Raw genomic sequence first — 23,499 nt, 5'->3', positions numbered from 1 at the left:
TAGAAATATTTCAAGTTCTTAGAAACGACGTTTTCATCTCGCTTGCAATGACTCTTTAGCGAGATTGCGAAATAAGTAATCGTGCCATTCTTATGGCGTGAAAATTCACGCTGTATAGCCGTGTGCGTCGTGTACCTCCGTGGATAACCCGAAAGAACCGTGTACTCTGATACTCATGCTGCTTCCTCAAGGTATTATGCCGTGCTTGCACTGAATATTCTCAAAAGCAGCGATGGGCAGTGTATTATATGATGTAGAACGTTCCTTCGTCTCTGTTGCTCCGATAGCTTACTGCTAGCTTTTTTGATAGCTCATTGTAGTGCATTTCATTCATTATCTGAATTGCCACACTTTCGTTATACAATGCATCCGTCTCGCAGAAGCTATTGAATATCGTCGCACTAACTTCACATCGCATTTTCTTTCTTTTTTTCTCAATTGTCTTTTTCGCTTAGGATGACAGCGTCAGCACACGTGGCGGACGCACCCCCGCGTACCCCGGCGTACATTGGGCAGACGTTAAAGAACCCCATGGGTGGTCAAAGTTTAATCCAGCGTCGCCCACTATGAGGCCTGCCTCAGGATCAGGTCGTGGTTTTTCCACATGAAACTCCGGAATTTACTGAACTAAAGATGCTCCATTGGTCGTGCGCCCGAACCCCGGTTTGGTCGCCAAGTGGCTGATGAGGTTCGTGTCGTTTAAGGCTTTGCCTTTGAATGCCGCCAATATGTATGGAGAGGAGTTCTGTTCACATTGCTTTGCTTGCGTCTTATGTATACCGTCCAATTTTCGCCATGCGTGCCCGAATGGTACAATCAGTTCTCTCCTCAATCAAATCTCTCTTTCTCTTTATCTATTTCACAATTTAAATTTGTCTTAAGGCGCAATGTTTGGTGTCAATTATATATGTGCGCTGTAAGGCTGATGTTGTGGATGAATTAAAGCATTGATTTGTGGTGTCCGTTGACATGTGACCAGCGATCATATATATCTGGTCGTGGCAGTGCAGCAGAGTCCAATAATTGTGGCTCTGTGCTGTCGGTGAGTGCACTGGCGTCTTATTTAGCATGGTGAGCTCCAAATTTGAGATTTCTGTGTCTTTCAAAATTTTCGTCATGATGCGGGAATAAATTGGAACTAGTTTTTGTCCTTAACAGTGTTGGAGCACCATCACGCAATACGCTTCGTAGTTCAGAAATAGTTGTTGTCGAAGGTGATTCGGCCAAAGTTCGCAAAAAGTTCGCGGTGTCCAACCTTGGTTTATGTTTTAACTTGTTTTTAAACCTTTTGCTTTTAATTTGTACCCTTTGGGTTCCAGGCAGCTTCAAGGATTACGGTAAATGTAGCCTCCGATTTAGAAACGCTATGCAGTAATAGAATACAAACATCACATATCTTTAGTCATAAGTTAAAGCTTTAGCATCTACACATCAATATAAATGAACCTAGCAATGTGCTGAAGAGCACCCACTTGACCGGAGTATACCTCGTGCAAACAATTTTCTGTCTTACTTTTCGCAAGGAGCTGACGCTGCCTGAACCTTCATAAAAACTTCTGAGAAATTCCGGATGTATGTTTTAGCAATGAAGAGCTCCAATGTTGACACGTGTACTCGTTTATCCTTCTTCTGAGGACTGCGCTTCACCCGCTAACTAATGTTATCGCTCGCTGCAAGACTCACAGGCATTATATGGAACTTACTCGAATGTTATCATGGATTCTACCTATTACGTATGTTCACGCCGAGCCTTACGTAATCAGCAAACCTTCGGTTGGGGCTTGTTAGCACGCAGTATTTTTAAGGTGAAAAAATTCCGTGCAAACACACTGGATAACCCACCAGGAAGAGACGAGACAAGCAGTGGCACGACAACGCCAGTGCTTGTCTTATCTCTTCTTTGTAGGTTGTCCTGGGTGGTTGCGCTGACTTTTTCCAACTTACGTAATCAGATTGAATGTGCGACACGTATTGTGTTGTAGTATTTTCTGGAAGGCACGCGGGCACTAGCGATTACGCTGGAACCATTGAGGACTCGTCTATAGAAGCCGACGCGCTTGACCCGAAGATGCGATTTTCGACGATCGCCGCTATCGCCGCGCTTGAGCGTTACTTGTGTTTGCTGGGCACAAGTTCGCCCAACAGAGAGATAAATTTGTAATTCGCAGTTTCGAAACTGTGTCGTCCCTCACCGTCACTACGCCGTGACATTATCTCAATTTGTGCGTCAGAAGTCCTATTCGAAGTTGTGAAATCTTCAAATCGCGATATTGTGTTATATATTCTTGTCGATTCATATATTATCTTTTTTTTTATTAAAATGAAAATTAGGAGAGGTAGGCGCCTTGATGGCGGCACCGGCTACTCCGTGTCACTTGGCAAAGGAAACAAATTTGTGTAAAAAGAGAGAATAGTGACATAAGATATGACACTCAGTGGTACACCACATAAATAAATATTATACAGTCCAACAGTACATGAATCGCAAACTTTTGTGCATGAGTTCAGTTCACATACGCATATATACAATCAGGTATTTTGAAAAGCCAAAACGCATAACACATGCTATTCACTGCAAGTACAGAACAGAATTATACACATTGCGTAAAAAATACGATCGCCACGAAAATCAATTTTGATCCCAGAACAACATTTATGTTACTCGTTTAGCGTATTAGGACCACCTGAAACTTAATATTTCCTCAAAATGTTGGTGTCATCTAAAAAACTTTTCCAAAGCAAGACGCGCTCTTTTCATAAGGCTCGCAGTTGGCCTTTCTTTCTTATTTGTTAGTTTTACAACGAAACAACACTTTATCACATTGAACTGAGGTCGACTCCTTTCCGCACACGTATTTTTTCCATTTTCACATAAGAATTTTGATAGAAATCTACAGGGAAAAAAAAGGCATGGTATGACGCCGCACGATTTGTTCTTATCTATAATCACGCCAAGCTTTCTTTACATTCGAGCAATTCATTGGGTCCGTTTTCACGATGCGTCGGCTGCAAGCATTCCGCTGCGTCGTTTAAACTACGCTCGCCAATAAATGAAGCCAAAGGGCTCCGGAAACGAGTTTGCGCAAAACATTTGCTGGCAGAGTATACAACGTTCAACAGTACACCGAGCTGAAAGGATGAAATATACAGAGCGACGTTACAAGCATTGAATTTGTGCACACTCAAAAGCAGTTTTCGTACATTATTCGTATTTTGTAGCAATCATTCGGATGTATATGTACTTTATTAACGGAAGCCTGAACATTAACCCTTTCGCGTCCGCTGTTGTTTGCAGCGAAAAAAAAAACAAGTGCACGTGGCTTCACTTAAAGCGAGTCGTGGGTCGTTGAGTCAATTAAACGCTCTAGGTAAAACGACTGTGTACCAGCCCTTTGTGTCCTGAGTTTTCCACGTATAAGCCCGATGGCTATCAATAAAACACTCAAAAGAATGAAAAGATCGGCGTGCCGTTTCCGGTGGCCTGTTGATGCGCAATGTCGTAGCGCTGTTTTCCGAGAGTTCTGGTTTAACCCCAGCGCGACAGCTGCGTGGTAACAACCGCAATGAAAGAAATCCTGAACTTGCGTTAAGTTAATATAAAATCAATTTTTTTTTTTGCACGCGGATCGCACACGGGGAACGTTGATACGCCGTAAAGCTGCTCTTTGGATTGGAACGATCGTTGGAGTGAGAAGCCGCGACGTATCTCCGTATACTGTACACACGGCTGCTCAGTGCAAACTATTCTGAAGTGCAACATTCATTCGATCACGCATGTGGTTTCGTGTTTCAAGATGTCTAGCGCGCCAGGTAAGTTATTAGTTATCTCATTTTTCCTGCATTTTTAATATTTCAAATGCTCGTTTCGTTTCTTTACGCAAATCAAAAGTATGCGCGTCATTAACTGCGAAACGACGCAACAGACGCAGAGCAAGCGAGTAGGAGGCAGGTAGAATTTGCCTGACGAAAGACGCAAGCTTTACCCGCCGTGGTTGCTCAGTGGTTGTGTTGGGCTGCTGAGCACGAGGTCGCGGGATCGAATCCCGGCCACGGCGGCCGCATTTCGATGGGGGCGAAATGCGAAAACACCCGTGTGCTTAGATTTAGGTGCACGTTAAAGAACCCCAGGTGGACAAAATTTCCGGAGTCCTCCACTACGGCGTGCCTCATAATCAGAAAGTGGTTTTGGCACGTAAAACCCCAAATATTATTAAAGACGCAAGCTTTGGACAGGAAACAATGTGTCGCACGTACCTTGTCAGTCATCTTGTAGTTCGCTGTCGCAGCTTAGCTTTTTGCTGCAGTAATAGTTTTTTTTTTTTAGTCGTGCAGCCAGAGAGAGTAGAGAGAGAGATAAAAGGAAGGCACGGATCCTAACTAGCCAAGAGTTTGGTTGGCTACCCAGGCCATGCAGCAAGGGTCCTAGCAACGATTCACACTTGGTCCCAGACTGGCAACTGCCGTTTGAACGAATACAGTGCATGCTTGCCTTGGAAGTAAGGAGGAAGCAATATTACAATCGTTTCTGGAGTTTCTGGTTTCTGAATGTGTGCCTTGAAGAGGGTCGCCGAAATTTATTGTAGACTCTGGATTGTTTTTTACCACATGGACTCCTTTCACTCGCACCTACGTGTCCGTACCCTGCAGTGCTTCTTTACTTTTTATATATATATATATATATATATATATATATATATATATATATATATATATATATATATATATGTATATATATATATATACAATGTGTTTCGTCCTACCTGAGGGTGTCGCACTACTATTAAAAACAAGCAATTAAAATAGTTCTGTTGCTGAGGTGCAACGCGTCAATGCTCCGTGCAAGATTGCTGCGCCAGCCATTAGAGAGCGCTCACGGACTCGGCAGTGTGCTACAAATGAGGCGCTGTAGTCGAAAAAAACGCTAAATATGGCGCTATCCTTCGCAAACCCCCCACGCGCACTTTGCTGCGGCATCCCGGAAAGCGGTGGCTCTCACGGTTGCTGAACGTTTCGAGTTTTCTTCTATAGCGTTATTATAAGCATGTTGTAGCGTTTTCTGACGTTTCTCGGGCCATTGCAAGGCGGTTCTGCTCTTATTAACGCTGTAGCCTCCGCTCCCGTTGCCTGATATTTTACAGCGTTCGCTCTTAAGCGTTATTCCAGCAGCTGGCTTGTGTTGCTTATTTCTGTCTGGAAGAGCGACCCGGCACATACCCAAATACAGCTTTCAGGATTGTACGGTGCACTGCATCACAGTAGGAACGCCTTTGCGGGCTGCGTGACAGTGCCCACAGAAACAGTTTGTGTGTACGTGCGTGTGTGTGTAGTTTCGTTTTTTTTTTAATCCTTCTCGCTCTCACCTATCGCTTCCCCTTTCCCCTCCCCCAGTACAGGGTAGCCAACCGGAGATAATCTCTGGTTAACCTCCCTGTCTTTCCTTTGCCTTTCTCTCTCTCTCTCTCTTCACCTTTCCTTGCAACCCTCAAGTGCTTGCCGTGAAATTAACCTTTTGTCATTCGCATAGCTGATCTATCCACATCAAATTTGAAGGAAGCACCCAGGACGTCACGAAGACTGCTCAATCATTTCAGTTACACCCGAAATTATGCCACGGCACACGCTTTCAAATTTTGAGCTCTTCCTCGTGCTGTCCGTCTATGGAATGCTCTCCCGGATAACACTGCTTTCCAATACAGCCATGACACATTTCGCAGTCGACTGGTCGAACACTTCGCCGTCTGAACCTTCTAGACCCTCTGCGTCTTCATTTTTCCTTGCGTCTTTATTCTTCCTCTGTAGCTTTCTGTCCCGTAATCAAGTATCTTAACTGATTTCTAGTGCGCAAATTCTGGGTGTGTTTTATGTTCGTTGTTTATTTTTCCGAACAAATCTCGTGCACGTTTTTTCATAATCTGTGAATCGGCAAGCTGTCGTCACGACAGAGTTTATTGTCGTCACGACGCACGACGCCTCTGATTTCATGTAATATATCAGCGGCGACGCTCGCGTGAGATAGTTATATGCCCAGTCTAGAGTTATACCCCTGTCAAGCGGGCAAGTTAAGTGCACTTACTGGGAGTGCACTTCGGGACCTTGAGTCACACTTTAGGCAACGCGCTTCTTAACGGAAAAACAGAGTGCACTCCCAGTAAAAAAAAATGGCGACAGACTAAGAGCATGTTTTTAAAGATGTAAATTAACAAGAGAAAGCTGCTAAAAAGCGATTGTTTTAAGTAGAATTATATATAAAAACAAACTTCATCCATTCGTCTCAAGAAAAAGCGAAGACGTTTTTATTATAAATCTGTTGCAAGTCAATGCTGGTCAAGACGAATGCCTAGCAAATCCAAAACAACATGGCGGCGTGCGGCGAGGCGGCAGTTGATCCTGCTAGAACAGAATATGAGCGAGTATATATGAGCAAAGACAACGAGTTCGATATTTAGCTACACTGCAAAATGGCACGCACACGGCTCAAAGCACGACCGGCATGGTCAGCACGCTTTCACACCAAAATAAACACGAAATGAATGAACATGGCGGCGCCGCAGTGCCGCAGCATTCTGGCGCCGTTAGTTGCGTACATGATAAATTTGTTTCTTTATTGTGCTGTTTCGGTTCTCGCTAAACACAAATTATATTGTTAAAAGCTGTTCACTAACGGAAATGAACTTCTGCTTCGTTTTTCTATGCATTACATTTTGCGTCGTCGAAAGCGTTGGCGGCGAGGCTAGGCACTCCTTCAAACCGTTGGCGGCGAGGCTACGTACTCGGCCTGCAAAGTGCGTTCCGTGAACGTACTCCGACTTGAGTGCACTCATCTGAGAGTACACTCCGCTGCGACGTTAAGATTTGGGAAAGTGCCCTTAAAAACTGAGTGCACTCGCCGTAAGTGCACTTAACTTGCCCGCTTGACAGGGGTATTAGTGTCCAGTCTCGGATCGTAACCTGTGTCAGGTCTTGAAAAAAGAATGCGCTGTGCCCAGCGAGGCTTGCTTTTTTTTTTTTGCTATATCTGTTCCTCTGACCTACAGCGTCGAAGTACCGAGTGCATGCATGGCGACTCGCTGAAGTTTGTTTCCTTGTCTTTTTGGTGGTTCAGCTTAATTCAGAATGTAATTACATGTACTAGCACACGCACACTAAATGCATGTGCTAGGTCATCAAAATGAAGCAATAATTATTACTGTAACGTGTGGGGACATATAAACAAAAATCAAGGGACCCTCTTCATATGCCACAGCGCCTGGCCGTTCTACAGGAAGAAAGGTACAGAGACGTGGCGAGGTCAGGTTGAAAAAAATGAAGGAAGGACGGCAAAGTTAAAGGCACGAGAGGCTTTAAAAACTAAAACGAAAATATGGGGGCCGAATACAGCATGGCAGTGAAAATAGAAAAAGATGATAATGAGAAAAACAAAAAGAAAGAAAGCAACAGTCGAGAAAAAAATAACACAAGTCTGAAGCCCCCATGGTCACCTGCTGCGCAAACAGCCTAATTACAAGAAAGAAAAACGCGTTGCAAGTGCCAAGAAAGCTGTATTTGTCAAAGACGCGATAAAACTGGTCGCGTAGATGCACGGCCGCTGGAATACAAATAAAATATTCATGAAGGTTCTTACGGGGCAGACCGAACAGACGATATTGGCTCATGCACGTATGTTCACGGTATGTAAGGCAACTAATGGTGCTGATTAGGTCCACGTTCGCAGAGGGAAAAGCATCACAGAAGACCATTAGAAATTATTTGTATGCAGTCAAGATACCTGCAAAGCATCTTGAAGGTTACTATATTTTGTTTCTCAGAATAACCTGTACTTTCTTAATTAACTCCATCAGCCATGTAGCAGGTTCGTTCTTCAGCGTTAGTTAATTGCATGTTTCTCGGTATCAGCACGTTCAATTTGCCGTCGTTTCGGGTGGACTTACAGTTTGAGAAAGAAGAGAAAAGGGGAGAGAGACTTGAGCAAAGCCGCAAGGAGCTCGAGGCCGCGCTGAGTGGAAGGCTCGTTAACAAGAGACGTCGATGAACGTTGCCATGCGGCGTGAGTGTTATTCATGCCGGTACGCCGGTACACGTCGCGCTATTGCCGAGCAGGCAATGTTCTTCTGCGCTATTCCCTTAGCCCTTGGTAACGAGCACGAGCATGTCTCCGAGTTCCTCATTGTTCTTTGCTCTCAGCTATGTACCTCTATGAGGCTTCGAACGGGCTAAATTGAGTATACTTGTTCAGTTCATTGTGAAGCTAACAAGATTCCTCGAGTGACAACTTTTTGCTTTTGCTCTCCCTGACGGAGTATGTGGGTGTGTGTGTCTGTGTGTGCCAGATGGTAGCAAAAACGGTGAGTCAAACTGAGTGCGGTTTACGCAAGTGCTGCTCTTGTTGCACAGCACTCAACTCGTTTATCGCTCGGGCCTTGTAGGGACAATGAGGCACGCTCAGTGATAGATTCTGCTGCACGACGATCGCGCTCAGTCGACCAGATCTGCCAGAGGGGCGTCGCGCTACGCCGCCCAAACAGGTGTTCACGCATTCTTTGACTTGCAACAAGGTTTGTCAGCGAAGGGCTTAGCAAGATGCATGTACTCCTGCACAGCGCGGTCGGTTCTCGCGGCAATACATAACACGCAGTCGTATGACTGACGCGAGGGCTAATAAGCAAACCCTTAATCATCAATATGATCTATCGGAGGCGCAGGCTTCCAAGAAAACAAAATTATCGGAGGTTGACTGCCAATATTTTTGAATGATTAGCATGAGCTACGCGTTGGCTGATGACGACGTCAGTGAAGCTGTCGCCTTTGGGAGGGCCACACAGTACGCATCATCTGCCGTTTTCCTACCGCTGCGCGCGAGGCATTTACGCTTCATCTTTCTTTTGATGTAGTTTTTCTTTCGGCTTCAGCCGTACAGTGTATCCTCCAACATCGTCTCAAGCAGGTCGTATTTAGAAGGCCTAGCTCTGAGAAATGGTGTAGAAACAGACAACGCACGCCGCTGTAGCGTTAACAGCAGTAAAACAATTGCATTTATGTGCACGTGTTTTAGCTCGTTTATTTTAGGCGTGATACAGGTCGTCGCAGTCGCCGTGTCGGAGCACCACAGTCAGGAGCTGCGCTCACCTTCTCCAGAGCCGCGGCGAATCCAGAAGTAAGATGGAGGGAAGGATGGTCCGGCATGATGTCACGTGCAATGCACCTACACTGGAATATCGTTGATACGACCTTCCCGGGAACAGGGAAAAACGTATCATTCGTGTGCCGCATTATCTAAAGCATGTTCCAAAAAAAGTACGAAAGCAGGCGTACTCGGTGACAAACTCAATAGCAAAGGTTAGCGTGGCGTCGAGTTATACTGCTCCGCATAACATGTTAGGCAGAGCAGCATCACTCGACGCTTAACATGTTGCAACACTCGACGCCACACGAACCGCAGCCAACGCACTTTTATTCAGCAACGCTGAAGTAGCTCGTCAGTTTGCAGTGAACTTTCTTATTTTCAGTGCCCGTAAAAAGTTCTTCTGGAAGTTAAAAAAAAAAGAAAGAGAGAGAGAGAGAGAGAGAGAGAGAGAGAGAGAGAGAGAGAGAGAGAGAGAGAGAGAGAGAGAGAGAGAGAGAGAGAGAGAGGTCTCCACTTCCTCATTCAACTGAGCAGTGGCGTACCACCAGTCGATGCTTCCGCACTGCCGCCCCTACCTCCCTTACCCAGTGTAGGGTAGCACACCGCAGACTGATATTTGGTTAACGTCCCTGCCTTTCCTTTTTATCTCTTTCTCCCCCTCCCCTACCACCGGTGTCGTCGACCCGTGCGCGTTCTTCCTCCAGTGTGGCGGGCGTAGCCAACACCACCTAGATAGCACAAGGCCATTTCACTCCGATTCACGATGTCGTGCTGGTGGGCCGACTGCCGTTGAATCTAATGGGGATGCTCTCGAGTAGGCAACAGTGATTTTGACGTCACCACTTTCGTCACGCCAGCCGTGGCAATGACAATTCCGGGCCAGTAGCATGACGTAGTGAACAGGCATCGTGCTATCTATGTGATGTTGGCTTAACGGGATCTTCGTGGGTCGTTGAAATGGTATTTAGGCTAGCACACTGGAATATAAAGCTGTGTGTTTTATAAATACCAGTAAAAACCCACTTCTGCAATCGTATTATCCAATTTCAGGTGAGAACGCGATGGCAATAACAGTGTGAAAACATTGCTCCTATGAGACGGTGGCCGGAAGAAGGGGAGTGGGAGGGGGGGGGGGTGACGTCGAACGCAATATGTGGAAAAATGTATTATGAAGAATCGTATCAACTAGCTTCTACTGCACTACATACATATGATACCATAAACCGCAGATGCTTGAAGATTTTTCTCTTGTTCTTTTATTTAATAAACGACTCTCTCTCTTATTGTTAACGTTGTTACGGTAACGATGCGAATGGAGACGGGATTGTCGTGCCCTGCGCAACCGATAACCTCGAGCGAAGCAGCTACGAAACTCGGTTTCTCTATATTTCCCAAATTTCTGAGAAATGTTCTCGTTTTGCTCATATAACAATGGAGAAAAGACGGCTGACTAAGAGCCACAGAGCAGAAGCTCGAGTGCGCCTGAGATGCAGCAAAAGATAAATACACGGTAAGGAATAATAAACGAAGCAACAATATGATACGTTCGTACATTTAACTCGATTGACGTAGCAGCCGCAAACATAAAGATTCACTTATAAAAGTTTAAAATGTTTGAAGATCTGAAAACAGTATGAGAAAATCTAAAAATTTTCGCATATGAGACGAAATAAATGAAAAAATACAAAATACGAAGTCCGGCAGGTACAACCTTCACAAAAAGGAAGCCCTTTACACCGAAAGTTGCAAAATGTAGTTTGAATTGTTTTCTTTGTTTTAGTTATAGGGTGAATACGTATATTACTGTTACTCGTATCGCGTGTACCTAAAATAATTTGTGCATCTTGAAGGGGCAGCGCGAAAAGACGATGACAGAAGGCAGGAACATCGTCTTTTCGCTTTACGTCTCTTCAAGGTGTTCAACCAGTACCAACTCGCCCAAATGTCGATCCTTCTAAAATAATTTGTACCAGGAATTGCGCAATTCGCTTACCACAGTACCGATATGAGAAACCGTCCACTTTTCTGCGCATATAGTTGGAACAGATTTTCTCTTCTGGTGTTCTGCAGCAAGTGATATAAAAAAAAAAACTCAGTCCTTGGTAATGGTGAAAATTCAGTGTAGTACAGTAGTCGATATTCCAATATAATGGTAATACACGAATAATGCTATATTGACCGAAAATTCCTTAGTGCGTGCTCACTAATGTGCCTGACTTCTTTCTTTTGCACAATACTACAGAAGTCTATTAAGGTGAGTTTTCGATGTCTTGCCCCGGATCAGATGAGATTGCCAGATGACATGATAAATTGCTAGCTGCGGTCGGGCAGGAAAATAATTATACACGTATTCCCCGAAACACATGGTCTATATTTTGGAGCTGTCGATGAGATTGAAGGGAATCATTGCACGTGGGGCGACTGACAGGTCACACGGCACTAAGTTCGCAGGAACACAAGAAGGACACTACACGCAGTATGTGTCCGTTCAACGTAGAATATTAAAGCGACGCTTTCCTTTTGCGTCCAGCCCGCGGGCGATGGCTGTGTGAATTGATTACGCTTAAGTGTGAATCGATCACACTTAAGTGTGAATTGATCGCACTTAAGAAAATGGAATTACGTGCCCGATGGTGGGGTGAAATCTTGCTGCCCCAGCACAAGAGCCTGATGCTAGTACCATTATTAGGCCGCAATCGCACGCGTACTTCTTTCGTGAGGACGCCAACTGGCTTTTCGAAATGACCGCCGCGTGTGTCACCTTCGCAGCATGGGCGCCCGGGTGCGCGCCCATACTGCATACAAGCTCGCATGTGCGCGCTTGTTTCCTTCACGCCAAAGACGCAGAAAGGAAACGGGCAAATCTGTGGCACTCATTGAGTAACCGCTACACGAAAGGTTCGCTTCACCACAGATTTCAAGATGCGCGTTGCATCTGCGGAATTTTTCACGATGCGAAAGCATCGAATGGCACATTTAGCGAAAAAAGTGGCGGCATCTCTATATGAGCGAAGCCGCGCCTCGGTGGAGCAGGGCGGGCGAGTCGGAACACCTGGTGCAGCCTTCGCGCGCCACCTGTTGCGTGAGGGGAGAGGGTGTCGCCGCGGCGCCACGTCACCAGCGCGCCTCGGCGGAGCAGATATGTCGACGCGACGCCGCGGGGCGAGACGGGTTGTCGTCGGCAAGGCAGTCGGGTGACGCGTTTCCTCGCTCTCTCGTCGCGCAAGGCGCCGGTGGCATGCGGCGTTGGCACCGCAGCCTGCTGCTGCTTGCTGGATTGGGCAGCACCGTACCGTTATTGTACACTGCTCTCAGCGCAAAACTCGAGGGACCGCTCAGCGGGGTTCGTTTGGACATTAGTGCTTTCGCATTCGCAACTCATAAGAAGTGCTTAGGTGTCCTCGAATTTCTTCTAGCGCTAGGAAGGAAACTTTCCTCTGAACATGTGTAACAGTACGAATTTTAGCGCTGGCACTGACTGACATCACTACTGGTTGAAATCGCCCGCCTCATTGAAACAAGCACACGCTGATTTGCTCGAGGTATCGCGTCGTAAAAACGCTCGGAAGACTCTTGTTTGGAATTTGTCTGGTTTGATTCAGAAACAAAATTGCGGTGCTTCTTATTTTATATTATATTTCTTTAAAGTGCCTTGTCTGCACAGGACGGGATCCATCAGTGCTTTTTAGTATACAATGGCCCCCATATAACAACCTCGAGCATTGGACCAACTTAGGGCTGTAATATAACACTCCCTGCCGATGCAGTGTGTAAATAAATAATGAAATAAATTTGTAAAAATGATGAGCTACAATCCACGCTGTGAATGAAGGAAGGTGGCCAGCGAAGCTGTGGTATCACCTGATCCTATAGACCAATGTAACGTAGCCTTGAACTGGGTCCTGCATGTGCATGTGCATACTGACGTTGCTGTTCCTTTCGTCGCTCATCGTATTCGTGCTGTTCTTCAGGCGTCCTTAATGTGCGTGGCTTGCATTATGTTGCGTACTGGTCTCGCTTGGTGGATCTCTTTGCATTCCATTAGGATGTGCTCAGTGGTCTCTCGTTTTTTTTTTCTTCAGCATACAAATGCCTCATCTAATTGGGAATATTTGTTGCGGTATGTTCCTTTGTCCTCAAATGGCAAGGACCTTCCCTTCGGGTTATCGTACAAATTTTCGTTTCTAATTTCGTCTTTTTTTTCTCATTCTTGTAAATAATATCCGTGGTCTTCTTTTGTTTCCTTTATTTGCATCCAATTCGCTGTCTACGTTTCTTCCACTTTCTTTCCGATTCCTCCTAGTTGTTCATCTACGCTTTCGATTACCCTATACTTGGATGTGCGGAGGCGAGCGTCATCTGTCGGTGCTGCAAGGAACCCGGCGGCGCACGCGATGTGCGCCTCCCGCCATGATTGCTTGAGTTTTTGCCCACGTATAAGAAAAATCCACGGGAAAGGGTGGAGGGGGTGTAGAGGTACGCAGCTTCGCCTTAAAAAGCGCGAAACTTGTTCACGACAACGGAGATCAGGGCGAGTGATGGTACCTGCCGGCTTTCGGGCAAGCAAGTTTATATTTTGTAATACTTGGTACTTTATACATTCATAACGCTACTCCATTTCGGGCTGGGAATGATTGAAAAAAAAAAAAACGTGTTTCGCTTCATCGAGCTTCGCAGACAACGCAGGCAAAAAGGGGGAAAGGTAAAAACAAAAAGAGAGAGGAATCCAAAACCAAACCCTTCGTGTGCGTCTCGCATGCATTAGAACTTTTGACAAGAGATGCTCACGGAATGCCGCGAACCGAACGCACGATCCCACACCGATTGCGTTCGAGCGCACCGGGCGTCCGCGCGTGCTTAACGGGGTCAGCGCTGATGGATGGTACAACCGCACAGCACGATAGTGCGGCTCTCTCTCTCTCTCTCTTTCTCTCTCTCTTTCACGGCCAACTAGAAACAGGACAAGCAAACGGAACGAGCGAAATGGCGTTAGACTAATGTGCTCGACAGGGGAGAGCTCGGAATGAACGAGTGTCTGGTCGCCCACGCACGGCTGCCACGCCGCAGGCTCTCGCGGAGCAAGCGGTTAACATGAGTACGATGGGGCTGTTGCTTCTGCGGAAGCCCAGCCACGGCAGCGATCTCTCTACATGCGACCTGGAGAGCGAGGGAGAAACGCATTCGCAACGAACAGGCAAAATGCGCCTCGTCGCAAATTAAATCGCGCCCGGATCACCAAACACCAAGCAGACGGCCTTGTTGCCTGCACACAGGCGCGACAACGGTAGTCCCGTTGAGTGCGGGTGACTCGCTAGCCGGATGCGCGTCAGCCGGCAGCCGTCGCGAGGGTCGCTGCAGTGGGACGAATAATTGCGTGCAGTGGGGCTCTCTCTCTCTCCAACTTCACTTCTTATAATTCGGTCAAGGAAGCTCCGTGACATATTCAGCCAGCGTGTCAGTGCATCATCAAGGGCGACCATTTATTTTGAGCCATCTGGACATCCTTTCGCTTGCGAGCTCGGAAGCCGTTCTTATTCTGTTGTGCGGTCCTAATATGTATGACAGAGCGGAGAGATCGCCATCACTCTCAGTGATCTGCGTTTAGGCGTTGGCTGTGGTTTCATGGTTGCGGTGGCAAGGTTGCCTTATAGCTGGAGGTTTTGGCAAATGTCTATAGCCGCTTCACTGCCTCGTGACTTGAAACAAACATGTTGCCTTATTATGTAAAGATTCTCATTCCCATTCTTTGCGTCCCTACTGGCATGATGTCACGCCTTCGTTACGTTCCGTTGCATTAAGTTAAGTTATATAAATATGGCCTCCGCATTTCCGACAACGTGCACATGCATGGAGTAATGTAAGAGCCGGAACTGGGGGCTCCTATGCCATGCACAAGAGCGCGCAACGTTATTGCACATTCGTGCCTCCGTCCCACTGCACGCTATTCCAGAGAGGAGCCGTGGGGGGCTCGCCGAGAACGAGTAGGGGGCGCCGACGCCACCGCTCCCGGTACAAACAACAAAGCGTCGGTGCGTGGTCATCGCGCGCGTGCGTGTGTGTTTACCTGCGCCCGGCCACCGCCGGACACCCGACGGGCGCAGCCGGTGACCGCGCCTGCTGCAGCGCGGATCCTTTAGTCCGAGCAGGTTTCCGAGCACTCGTCTCCGGGCCTGGCGGCTTGTCGGGGAATTAGCTTAATTAAGTCCATCGATCAACAATATGCGCTCGCTCGGCCGCGCTGCTCGCTCTGCTTCCATCGGCAGCGAGACGTGTGCGAGCCCGCATTGCCAGGGGGCCGACAACCACGCTCCCCCCCCCCCTTTCTCTGCGCAGCCTCCTCTAACCTGCCTGTGTGTCGCCGCGCCTGACACGCACGATTCTGTCTGCAGCAGCAGCTGCTGCTGCGGCCGCAAACTGTGCGCATTGCGTTTGGCTAGCGGCGTGAGCCGATAACGACTATCCCGCCAGTAGGGCTGCAAATATGTGACTATCACAACGATGCTGTAAGCTTTACGCTTGTGCTATTTAAAAACACAGCAGACAATGTTGCCTCCTTCGCTGCGATCCGCTGAATTGACGCGCAAATTCATCTGTATTTTCCTTCGGTAAGTGCTTGTACTGCTTTTGAATTTGCAAGAACCTTACCAACACGTGCAACAGAGAGAGGGAGAGGGAGAAGGAGAGAAAAAGTAACAGGAAAATGCAGGAAGGGTAACCATACAGATGACCAGTTCGCTACTGTGTGCGAGGGAAAGGGAATGAGGAACTGAAAGAGAGAAAGCAAGGGCAAAAGCATCAAGTGTCTACGTCTACCATGGTAGACAGGGTGTTTATAAGCGCCTTCTCGGGATTTTGACTTTCCTAAAATTAACCTGTTAAACTCTTGTGAACCGGCTTTCATGCTTGTTTCCCTATCACGATGAGGGATGTGCCTCGCTCTACCGTGCTCGCGCGTGTGGGTAAGTGAGACTCACGAACAAACATTGTTTCTCTAGACCACATCTGGGCTCCTGTGACATGGGCTCCGTCAGCCTCTAACGACCGCAGATAGCAAGTGGCGCTGCAAAGCCTACAGCGCATCTCGGCAGGGATTTCAGGACAGCTCTCGGCTGAAGTCTAAAATGCAAGGCTCATGACGGTGCAAACGCTCTTCGCCATCAGGACGGCTTGTCGATGATTGACTGCTTTCGGTTGGATTGAAAACTTCGCTGGCCCTCCGCTTGCCATGTGCTTGTGCTAACCCTCCCGTGTTATATGGGCAGAGTTTGCGACCTTTCGGCGCGCTCTTCAAAATTGGTTTCCTTTTTGGTTTTCTTGGCCAGAAGCTTCGAACATTGTATCGCACGTTCATAGCGGTGTTTACTCCAGTTTTCAGTATAATCACAGGTCGGTGAGCAAGCCAGATGCTACATGCACAATATCATTCATACCGGCATGGCAGAAATTGCAGTTCTGGCGCCTGGCGATGACAGATAAAGGTGAGCAGAGCGCTTTCAAACATGTCCGGGAGCTTGTGCGGGCGCACATTAGTCATCGCATATATCAAGCGTGGTTGACCTTGGGTTCATGGAAGAAGCCGGCGCACCGTAGGCACATCCGTGCAGCCGCTACATTCCCTTCACGTGCTGTCCCATAACTTCTCTTCGTATATTTTTTTCACGTGCTTAATGAAACATGCAGAAGAGCGAATGCAAGCCCGGTAATTCATATTGGTTTAGACGACTGCATTCAGAAATATTCGCGCTATGTATGTATGTATGTATGTATGTATGTATGTATGTATGTATGTATGTATGTATGTATGTATGTATGTATGTATGTATGTATGTATGTATGTATGTATGTATGTATGTATGTATGTATGTATGTATGTATGTATGTATGTATGTATGTATGTATGTATGTATGTATGTATGTATGTATGTACGTACGAGACAAGAGAGAAAAGGATATATGAAAGGCACGGAGCTTAACCAGGACTGAGCCCGGTTGACTACCCTGCACTGGGGGAAAGGAAACGAGACAAAGGAACTGTAACATATAGCAGCTGAATTATTTCAGCAACAATTCCTTACCACGCCAATTTATTGCTGTCATATCTAAAGAAACATGATTAAATGAACCACTTCCCGATGTACCTTGCTACTTATACTAATTTAATTCTTGGGTTTTACGTGCCACAACCACGGTTTGATTATGAGGCAAGCCCTAGTGGGGGACTAGGTATTAATTTTGACCACCAAGGGATCTTTAGCGTGCCCCCAGCGCACGAGACACAGGCGTCTTTGCATTTCGCCCCCATCGAAATGCGACCGCCGTAGCCGGGATTTGATCCCGCGACCTCATGCTTAGCATCGCAACAGCAGAGCCGCTAAGCCACCGCGGCGGGTCTACTTATACGCTTGTTGTATATGCGTGGAGTGTTTCAACTACTCACAAAAAAAGAAAGAAAAAGAAAGAAAGGAAGCAGTTAGCAGTGACTCTTTCTGCACTTGACTCATTTACCGCTAGAGCAGCAACCTCTTATAGTGGGCACCACCATCTTCTCGAGAAAAAAAAAAGTCCTGGTTTCGCTCTAAAGATGGTGCTCCTTAACGATGCTCGCAGTGTCGCCCTCGGGCTCTACAGTATTGCTTACTGTGGCCTCCGAAATGCTTGCCCAGAAACCAGCGCTGTCGCCGTCTGTGTGGGGTTCTAAACCCTGCACAATAATTACCAAGAGGGAAAGCGCAGTGGTTAGCGCGTACAACTCTCAAGTACACACTGCCTCAGTGACTGAGTTCGCTGAATCCCAGTGTCGATGGTGGCCAAAGCTTCATTTTTCTTCGCCCCATGTGGCGAGGGTGAAGTTGAGAATTACGAGGTGTCCTTCACGGCGACGTCGGTATGATAACGTCGATGACGGCCGTCGCACTCAGGAAACCCGGTCTCGAGCTTATAAGTGCCCCCACAGAAAAGAAATGAAGGTAGAGAGAGAGAGAGAGAGAGAGAGAGAGAGAGAGAGCCTTGCCTCGGTTGCTGCCTAGCTTTCCGCATATACCACGTCGATTCCGAACGGACCAAGCGGTTGACAGACGGACAGAGGCTCCCGATTGAGTTCGACGTGTTCACTTTCTGTAAACGTATACACAATCAATCTGAGAGCATGCCTGGTGGCGCATACGAACGTTGCGTCGTCGTCTGCTCTCAGGCGACATGGGGGGGGGGGGGGGGGGGTGCGAGCTGCGTGCGAGTAGCAGCAGCATTCGAGGAGCGCGCGCGCACCGGCTGATCATTTCACAGGGTGTGCTTGCGTGTGCAGGCAGGCAGCCATTGCCGCCGCGACGGCTGCGTGCCCCGACACCAGCGCGGTCCACCACACCCGTGCGGAGTGGGGGCCTCGCCTATGCAGGCCCTGCGCGCGAGGCGTGTCTCGCGCGCCACCGGGGGAAACGAACAAACGCAGAGCCCGTACGCACGGGAGTCTTTGTAGACTCAACACGCTATTACAGCGTCTTCTGCGCTGTGCGGGCAAGGCCAGAGCAGTTTGTTGCCCTCTGCCGCTCCCGATTTAACGCTCTCCTGGGCTCATTTAATGCTCCTCTGTTTTGTTCGTTTCCTCGAGCCGCGTCTTCCCGCTCCTTTCGCCCGTGTTACGTGGAAGTCGTGTATTAAGTGCCACGCGGGAGTTTTTCTTTCTCTCTCTCCCCCACCTCGTGCGCGTCGCGGTATAGCGTCGTGAGTCACCAGTGTGACAGATCTCCTTCGGAAATAGATTTTCTGTCTTCTTTTTTATCCTTTTCCGCATATACCTCAGCTTGCGGTACCACAGACAGAGCGAGAGAGAGCGATGACCCTGTTTGTTCTCTGACCGAAATTACTTAACGTGTTGCTAGAAGGGCCATACGAAAAAAAGATAAGATGATACACATAGACACGCTTCGCAACGTATACAGGCGCGCTAATTCTGGGTGTTGAATCCAAGCATTGACAAGCTTGCGCTGCAAATTATTGCATCGTTCACACATGTTCGTTGTCCTAAATTTGGTGTCCATTGTGATGCAGGTGATTGTATGCTGTGCTAGTGTGTGGTGATATTGACCGACCCTGATCGTGTGTCCGTGATCTCTGTCGCTCTCTATAATTTGTAGTTATCTTAAAAAACACACGCGCACATACGCACACCTACACGAAATATGCAATCTGCCAAAGGTGATTTTTAGAAATTCCGGGGAAAGTTAAAAACGATCACCCCGTATTTATGAGAGACACAGTGGCATAACTTATGCACAATAACCTCCACGTGCACTACAGGTGCTTAACATTCTCGCGTACAGACATATAAATATTCCTGAGCAAATGCAGCGTGTGCATTAGATACGAGCTGACTTGGACATATTTCGCTTCCTTTTTTTTTTTTTGCACGGTGGTAGCTGAAATATAAGGGTAGGACTAATATATAGGAAACAAAGAACTTGTTCATACCAGTCGTTTGCCACCTCGCTACTATTTAGATGAAACTAATGTTTTCGTGAGTGCACTTAGGATTGATCAGGACGTGTTGCACATGTTGCCTGGGCATCACATTCCACACTTGTGTTTGATATATTAGTGCAATATTAGAATGACCACACACTCGGGACAGGAAGAAGGACACGTGAGATAAATGGGCCTGGTGCGGCACCTATCTACTCTCTTAAGAACGCGATAACGGCACGTTCATGTGCAAGCTACACTAGAATAATGTAAGAAAAAGAGACAAACAAACAAAGAGTTGCTGCAAAATTCTATTAGAGTATTCTCGTGCGTTTAATGGCAACTGCTGTGAGGGCGTGGACCTCACAAACGCACTCGGTTCGGGGCCCATGAATGTCAAGCGATTTTTATGCGACCGTTTAGAATCTTTATTGAACGGCCCGACAACGACCCAGATAATTTCCGCAAAAAGTCCACAGATTGCAGATGCCCGCATGCACACTCATATATATACGTGTACACTCAGACACGCACACACGCAAAAAAAGGGGTTTGTTCAGAAAAAAAAAAAAACACAGTCTGCTCTCCTTTTTGCTCTCTTTTCAGCGATGTCAAAGAGCTTCTACGAACTCGGGGCTCCCTTTCGGATTTTACGATTTCCGTTCGGCACGGGAGTGTTTCAGCTGCCCCTCCCCACCCCCTTTCTCTGCGCGGGACAACCCCTCGCCGCACACTTCCAACTTCGCGCGCGGGCTCTCTTCGAGCCTCCTTCGGGGTCCAACCAGCCGCTGCTATGCCTCTTCTCGGCCGATTCTTTATGGGCGCATTTCTGGCCAGCGCCGCACACACGCGCAGCGGTTCCTCGCGCGCACATAAGTCACGCCCCGACCACGGCGACCGCTCGTCGTCGTAGTCGTCGCGCGCGCGCCCTTGATGAATGCAGCACTCGACGGTTTTCAGTGTTTCGGCGGCCCAATAGCTCACCTGCCACTACATCAGGCAGCGATAAGCCTATCGGCTTATAATAAATACGCGCGGCCATTTGCCGCAGATCGCGCTCAAAGCGCGGCCAACTTGCGTGCACTCGGTTATCTCGCGATAGAGACCAAGTACAAGAAGCCTCTCGGCGTTTTACTCGGTCTCTCGGGATAGATAACAATAATTCCTCCCCTTGCTCCCGTCTCTCTCTCTGCGTTCAAGTAAGCCATCCGAATGCAGAATGTGTTGCGCGCGAGTAATTCGACCGAAGACTCGGCAGATCGTGTCATCCATTTCCCGACATGGGCGTCTTAGGGCGGGCAGCGTTTACACAAGCGTAGGAATGGACTGTGCGTAAGCGACGGCAGTATGCGCTTCGGGAAACCTACAGGAAAAAAAGAAGAAGAAGAGAGAGAGAGATTGGCGGCAGCTGCGGCGACTGAATGGCACTGCGAACACGATAACGATGGTTGCGGGACATTCGTGCCCATGAGTGACCGCGGCAGCGGGAAGGGCCATATATATTTATCGGTGAATTCCGATTGCCGTGCTGTCGCGCATACTGTAGCTCTGCCTGCAGCTTGGCGGCATCAAAGGCACGCTCGAAGTTCGATTCTATATAGCCGACTTAGTGGCATACGTCGGACCGCTTGCATATATCGATCTTTTTTTTTTTTCGCCCCCGCTGCGTCATACAAGACCGGCGCAAAATAGTTACTAAGTATATAACCATGTATAATCTCCTTATTCGTTCTATTTCGTGCAGAATTCTCGTTTCGTTGCACGGATGTGTCCAGGACGGCTATGTTGCGCTTATCTTCAAGTGAAAACAGCGCTAGCATATATAGAGGACAGTACGGAGTGAGCGTTTATGTTTTGCACTATCGTGTGTCGATGCTACTTTCAGCGTATAAGCTTCTCTCCATTTCGCGCATGCACAAGAGGCTGCGCGCATTTCTCCGTGGCTTGTGCTCTCTATACGCATGTTTTACTGTGTCAAGTGCCACTCTAACATTGTGAGTCGTCGCTCATTGCCAGCTTGACAACCGGATGAACGTTGTGTGCAAGGTTTCACGCGCGTATTAAAAGACTAAAATGCGTGTCAGGGTTAATGGGGAACACATCTGCGATTCCTTCATTGCATTTGACGGCCGTCACGCCTGAACTGCATGGTCATCGGGTTTTCAATGAAAATTGCAGGGTGACCTGGCTTTGGTTGTTGCTTATTTTCTTCATTTTTTTCTCTCTCTCTCTTTTTCTCTGTCATTCTTTTTGTCTGCGGCACGTTCCGTGAGCTACACTCTGTTGCAGCAGTCGTCGGATGGTGTTAAGGGCGATTCACACATTAAAAAAAATAAATAAAAATGGCTTATCAAATGATATATTTTCCCTCTTGCACAGATTTATTCCAGCTGCGAGGGCTCATTAACTGCAGTTGGCCAATGCCTTCGATTGGACATTGGCCGAAATTCTTAGCTGGAACAGTAAAGCCCGTAAAAAAAAATGAAGAAAATGACGTGACCTTTCTTTCTCATTGTGTACCTACCTCACACATGGATACCGCGTGGTCTGTAAGCGTGCATGTATATGCGATGAACCAATGGTAATCAGAATTGAAATGAATAAAACACTCATATAACGATGCCCCTTCGTTTGATGGAGCACACTTTTTGTTGGTAATAAAATTTACCGGCGGAGCTCCTTTCCTTTTCTTAGAAATGCACAGCTGTATGCTCTATGATTTCTGACGCTGCTATACGGAGCAAAGGAGTTCGCTTGTTCTGACGTCAGCGAAACTGCCCGCTGCTTCGACTGCGGCTCGCATTTTGCTTTGTCCTTTTTCTCGGAATTCCATTTCAGTTTGTGGTCTGCTCTTTGCAAAGAACGCAAGCTTCTTAAACGTGTAATTTGCCGTGCAGCTGTCGACCCGCAGCATTTCCAACATGTGCGACAAAACATGTACGTCATGTGCGCCTCCAAACATGTTCGAAGGAGATTGGAGAAAATCTTATTTAGATGCCGAAAGGGCGTTTTTAACGAAGTTTGCGAAGCGCTAAGAAAAAAAAAAGCGTGTCCACTGGCACACTGTAAGCTCCTATATATGCTGTTCAAAGACGGCTTGCCTGAACTTCCGTCGGATCAAACAATTGGAGAATAAAGCAATCGATACTCATGCGTATAAGTGGAGCCTCGACGTTGCAGATAAGAGAGAGAGAGAGAGAGAAAAAGAGAGAGAGAGAAAAGAAAAGCTGCTTTATGAACATAGCTTGTTACACAAAGCCGCTATTAGGAAAACAAGGTTCGCTTGAAACATCGGCTCGTAATACATATAGCTCAGCGGGAAAGTAGCACCAGCAGCAGCGGCAACAACATTCAACGCCAGCCGAAGGAAAAGCGGAGAATCCCTCGCACACCGACGCCCGGATTGAACGGTGAAGGTCACGGAAGGAGGGACATTAATCCTCATTTGAAGCGAACTCGAAGACGCGCGCGTACGCGCGCGCTTTCGGCCCTTTGAAATACCAGCCGCACCGACGGGGACGGAGAGAAAGAAGAGACCGAGCAGCGAATAGGAAAAACGCGGAGGTATAAGAACCCGCGCAATGCGGCGGCGAGCGACCATAGGGAACATGCGGGCCGTTTCATACATCATTCGGTGCGGATCCCGGCGCACCTGCCACGTCGTTTCCGGCTCTGCTCGAAACCCTCACGCATATACGAGTCTGGCCCTGTTTTCTGCGCCCAAGTATACGGCGGCGGCGCTCAAGAAAACCACGCATAAACGGTTCGCGCGCTTTTTTTTTTCTCGCGTCTCCGAGATGGGAGGGCACGGTATATACGACGACCAAGTTTGACCGCACTTCTCTCAAAAAGTCAAAAGGTTGAGGAACGAGGACTGGTAATCGGCGCGCTCTCAAATCTACCGCGCCTTTTTCTTTTGCGGC

The 23,499-nt window shown here is 47.6% G+C and overlaps 1 protein-coding gene across 6 annotated transcripts in view; it reads left to right on the top strand.

Moving 5' to 3' along the window:
- Nucleotides 1-23,499, top strand: part of LOC135918178 (homeobox protein aristaless-like) — a 170,849-nt gene that overhangs the window by 84,597 nt on the left and 62,753 nt on the right. The window contains exon 1 of one of the 6 annotated variants that reach the window (XM_065451847.1): nucleotides 3,719-3,810. The exons of the other annotated variants lie outside the window; for them this stretch is intronic. Within the exon in view, the coding sequence (XP_065307919.1) occupies nucleotides 3,795-3,810 (16 nt within the window). The 5' untranslated portion in view covers nucleotides 3,719-3,794. Of the gene's footprint in view, nucleotides 1-3,718; nucleotides 3,811-23,499 lie in introns of those variants that run through there. 6 annotated transcript variants of the gene reach the window in all.

This window comes from Dermacentor albipictus, chromosome 1, assembly GCF_038994185.2.
Source record: "Dermacentor albipictus isolate Rhodes 1998 colony chromosome 1, USDA_Dalb.pri_finalv2, whole genome shotgun sequence".
Classification (NCBI taxonomy): domain Eukaryota; kingdom Metazoa; phylum Arthropoda; class Arachnida; order Ixodida; family Ixodidae; genus Dermacentor; species Dermacentor albipictus.
Note: the sequence above shows the minus strand (reverse complement) of the source record. Positions and strands in the feature narration are given on the sequence as shown.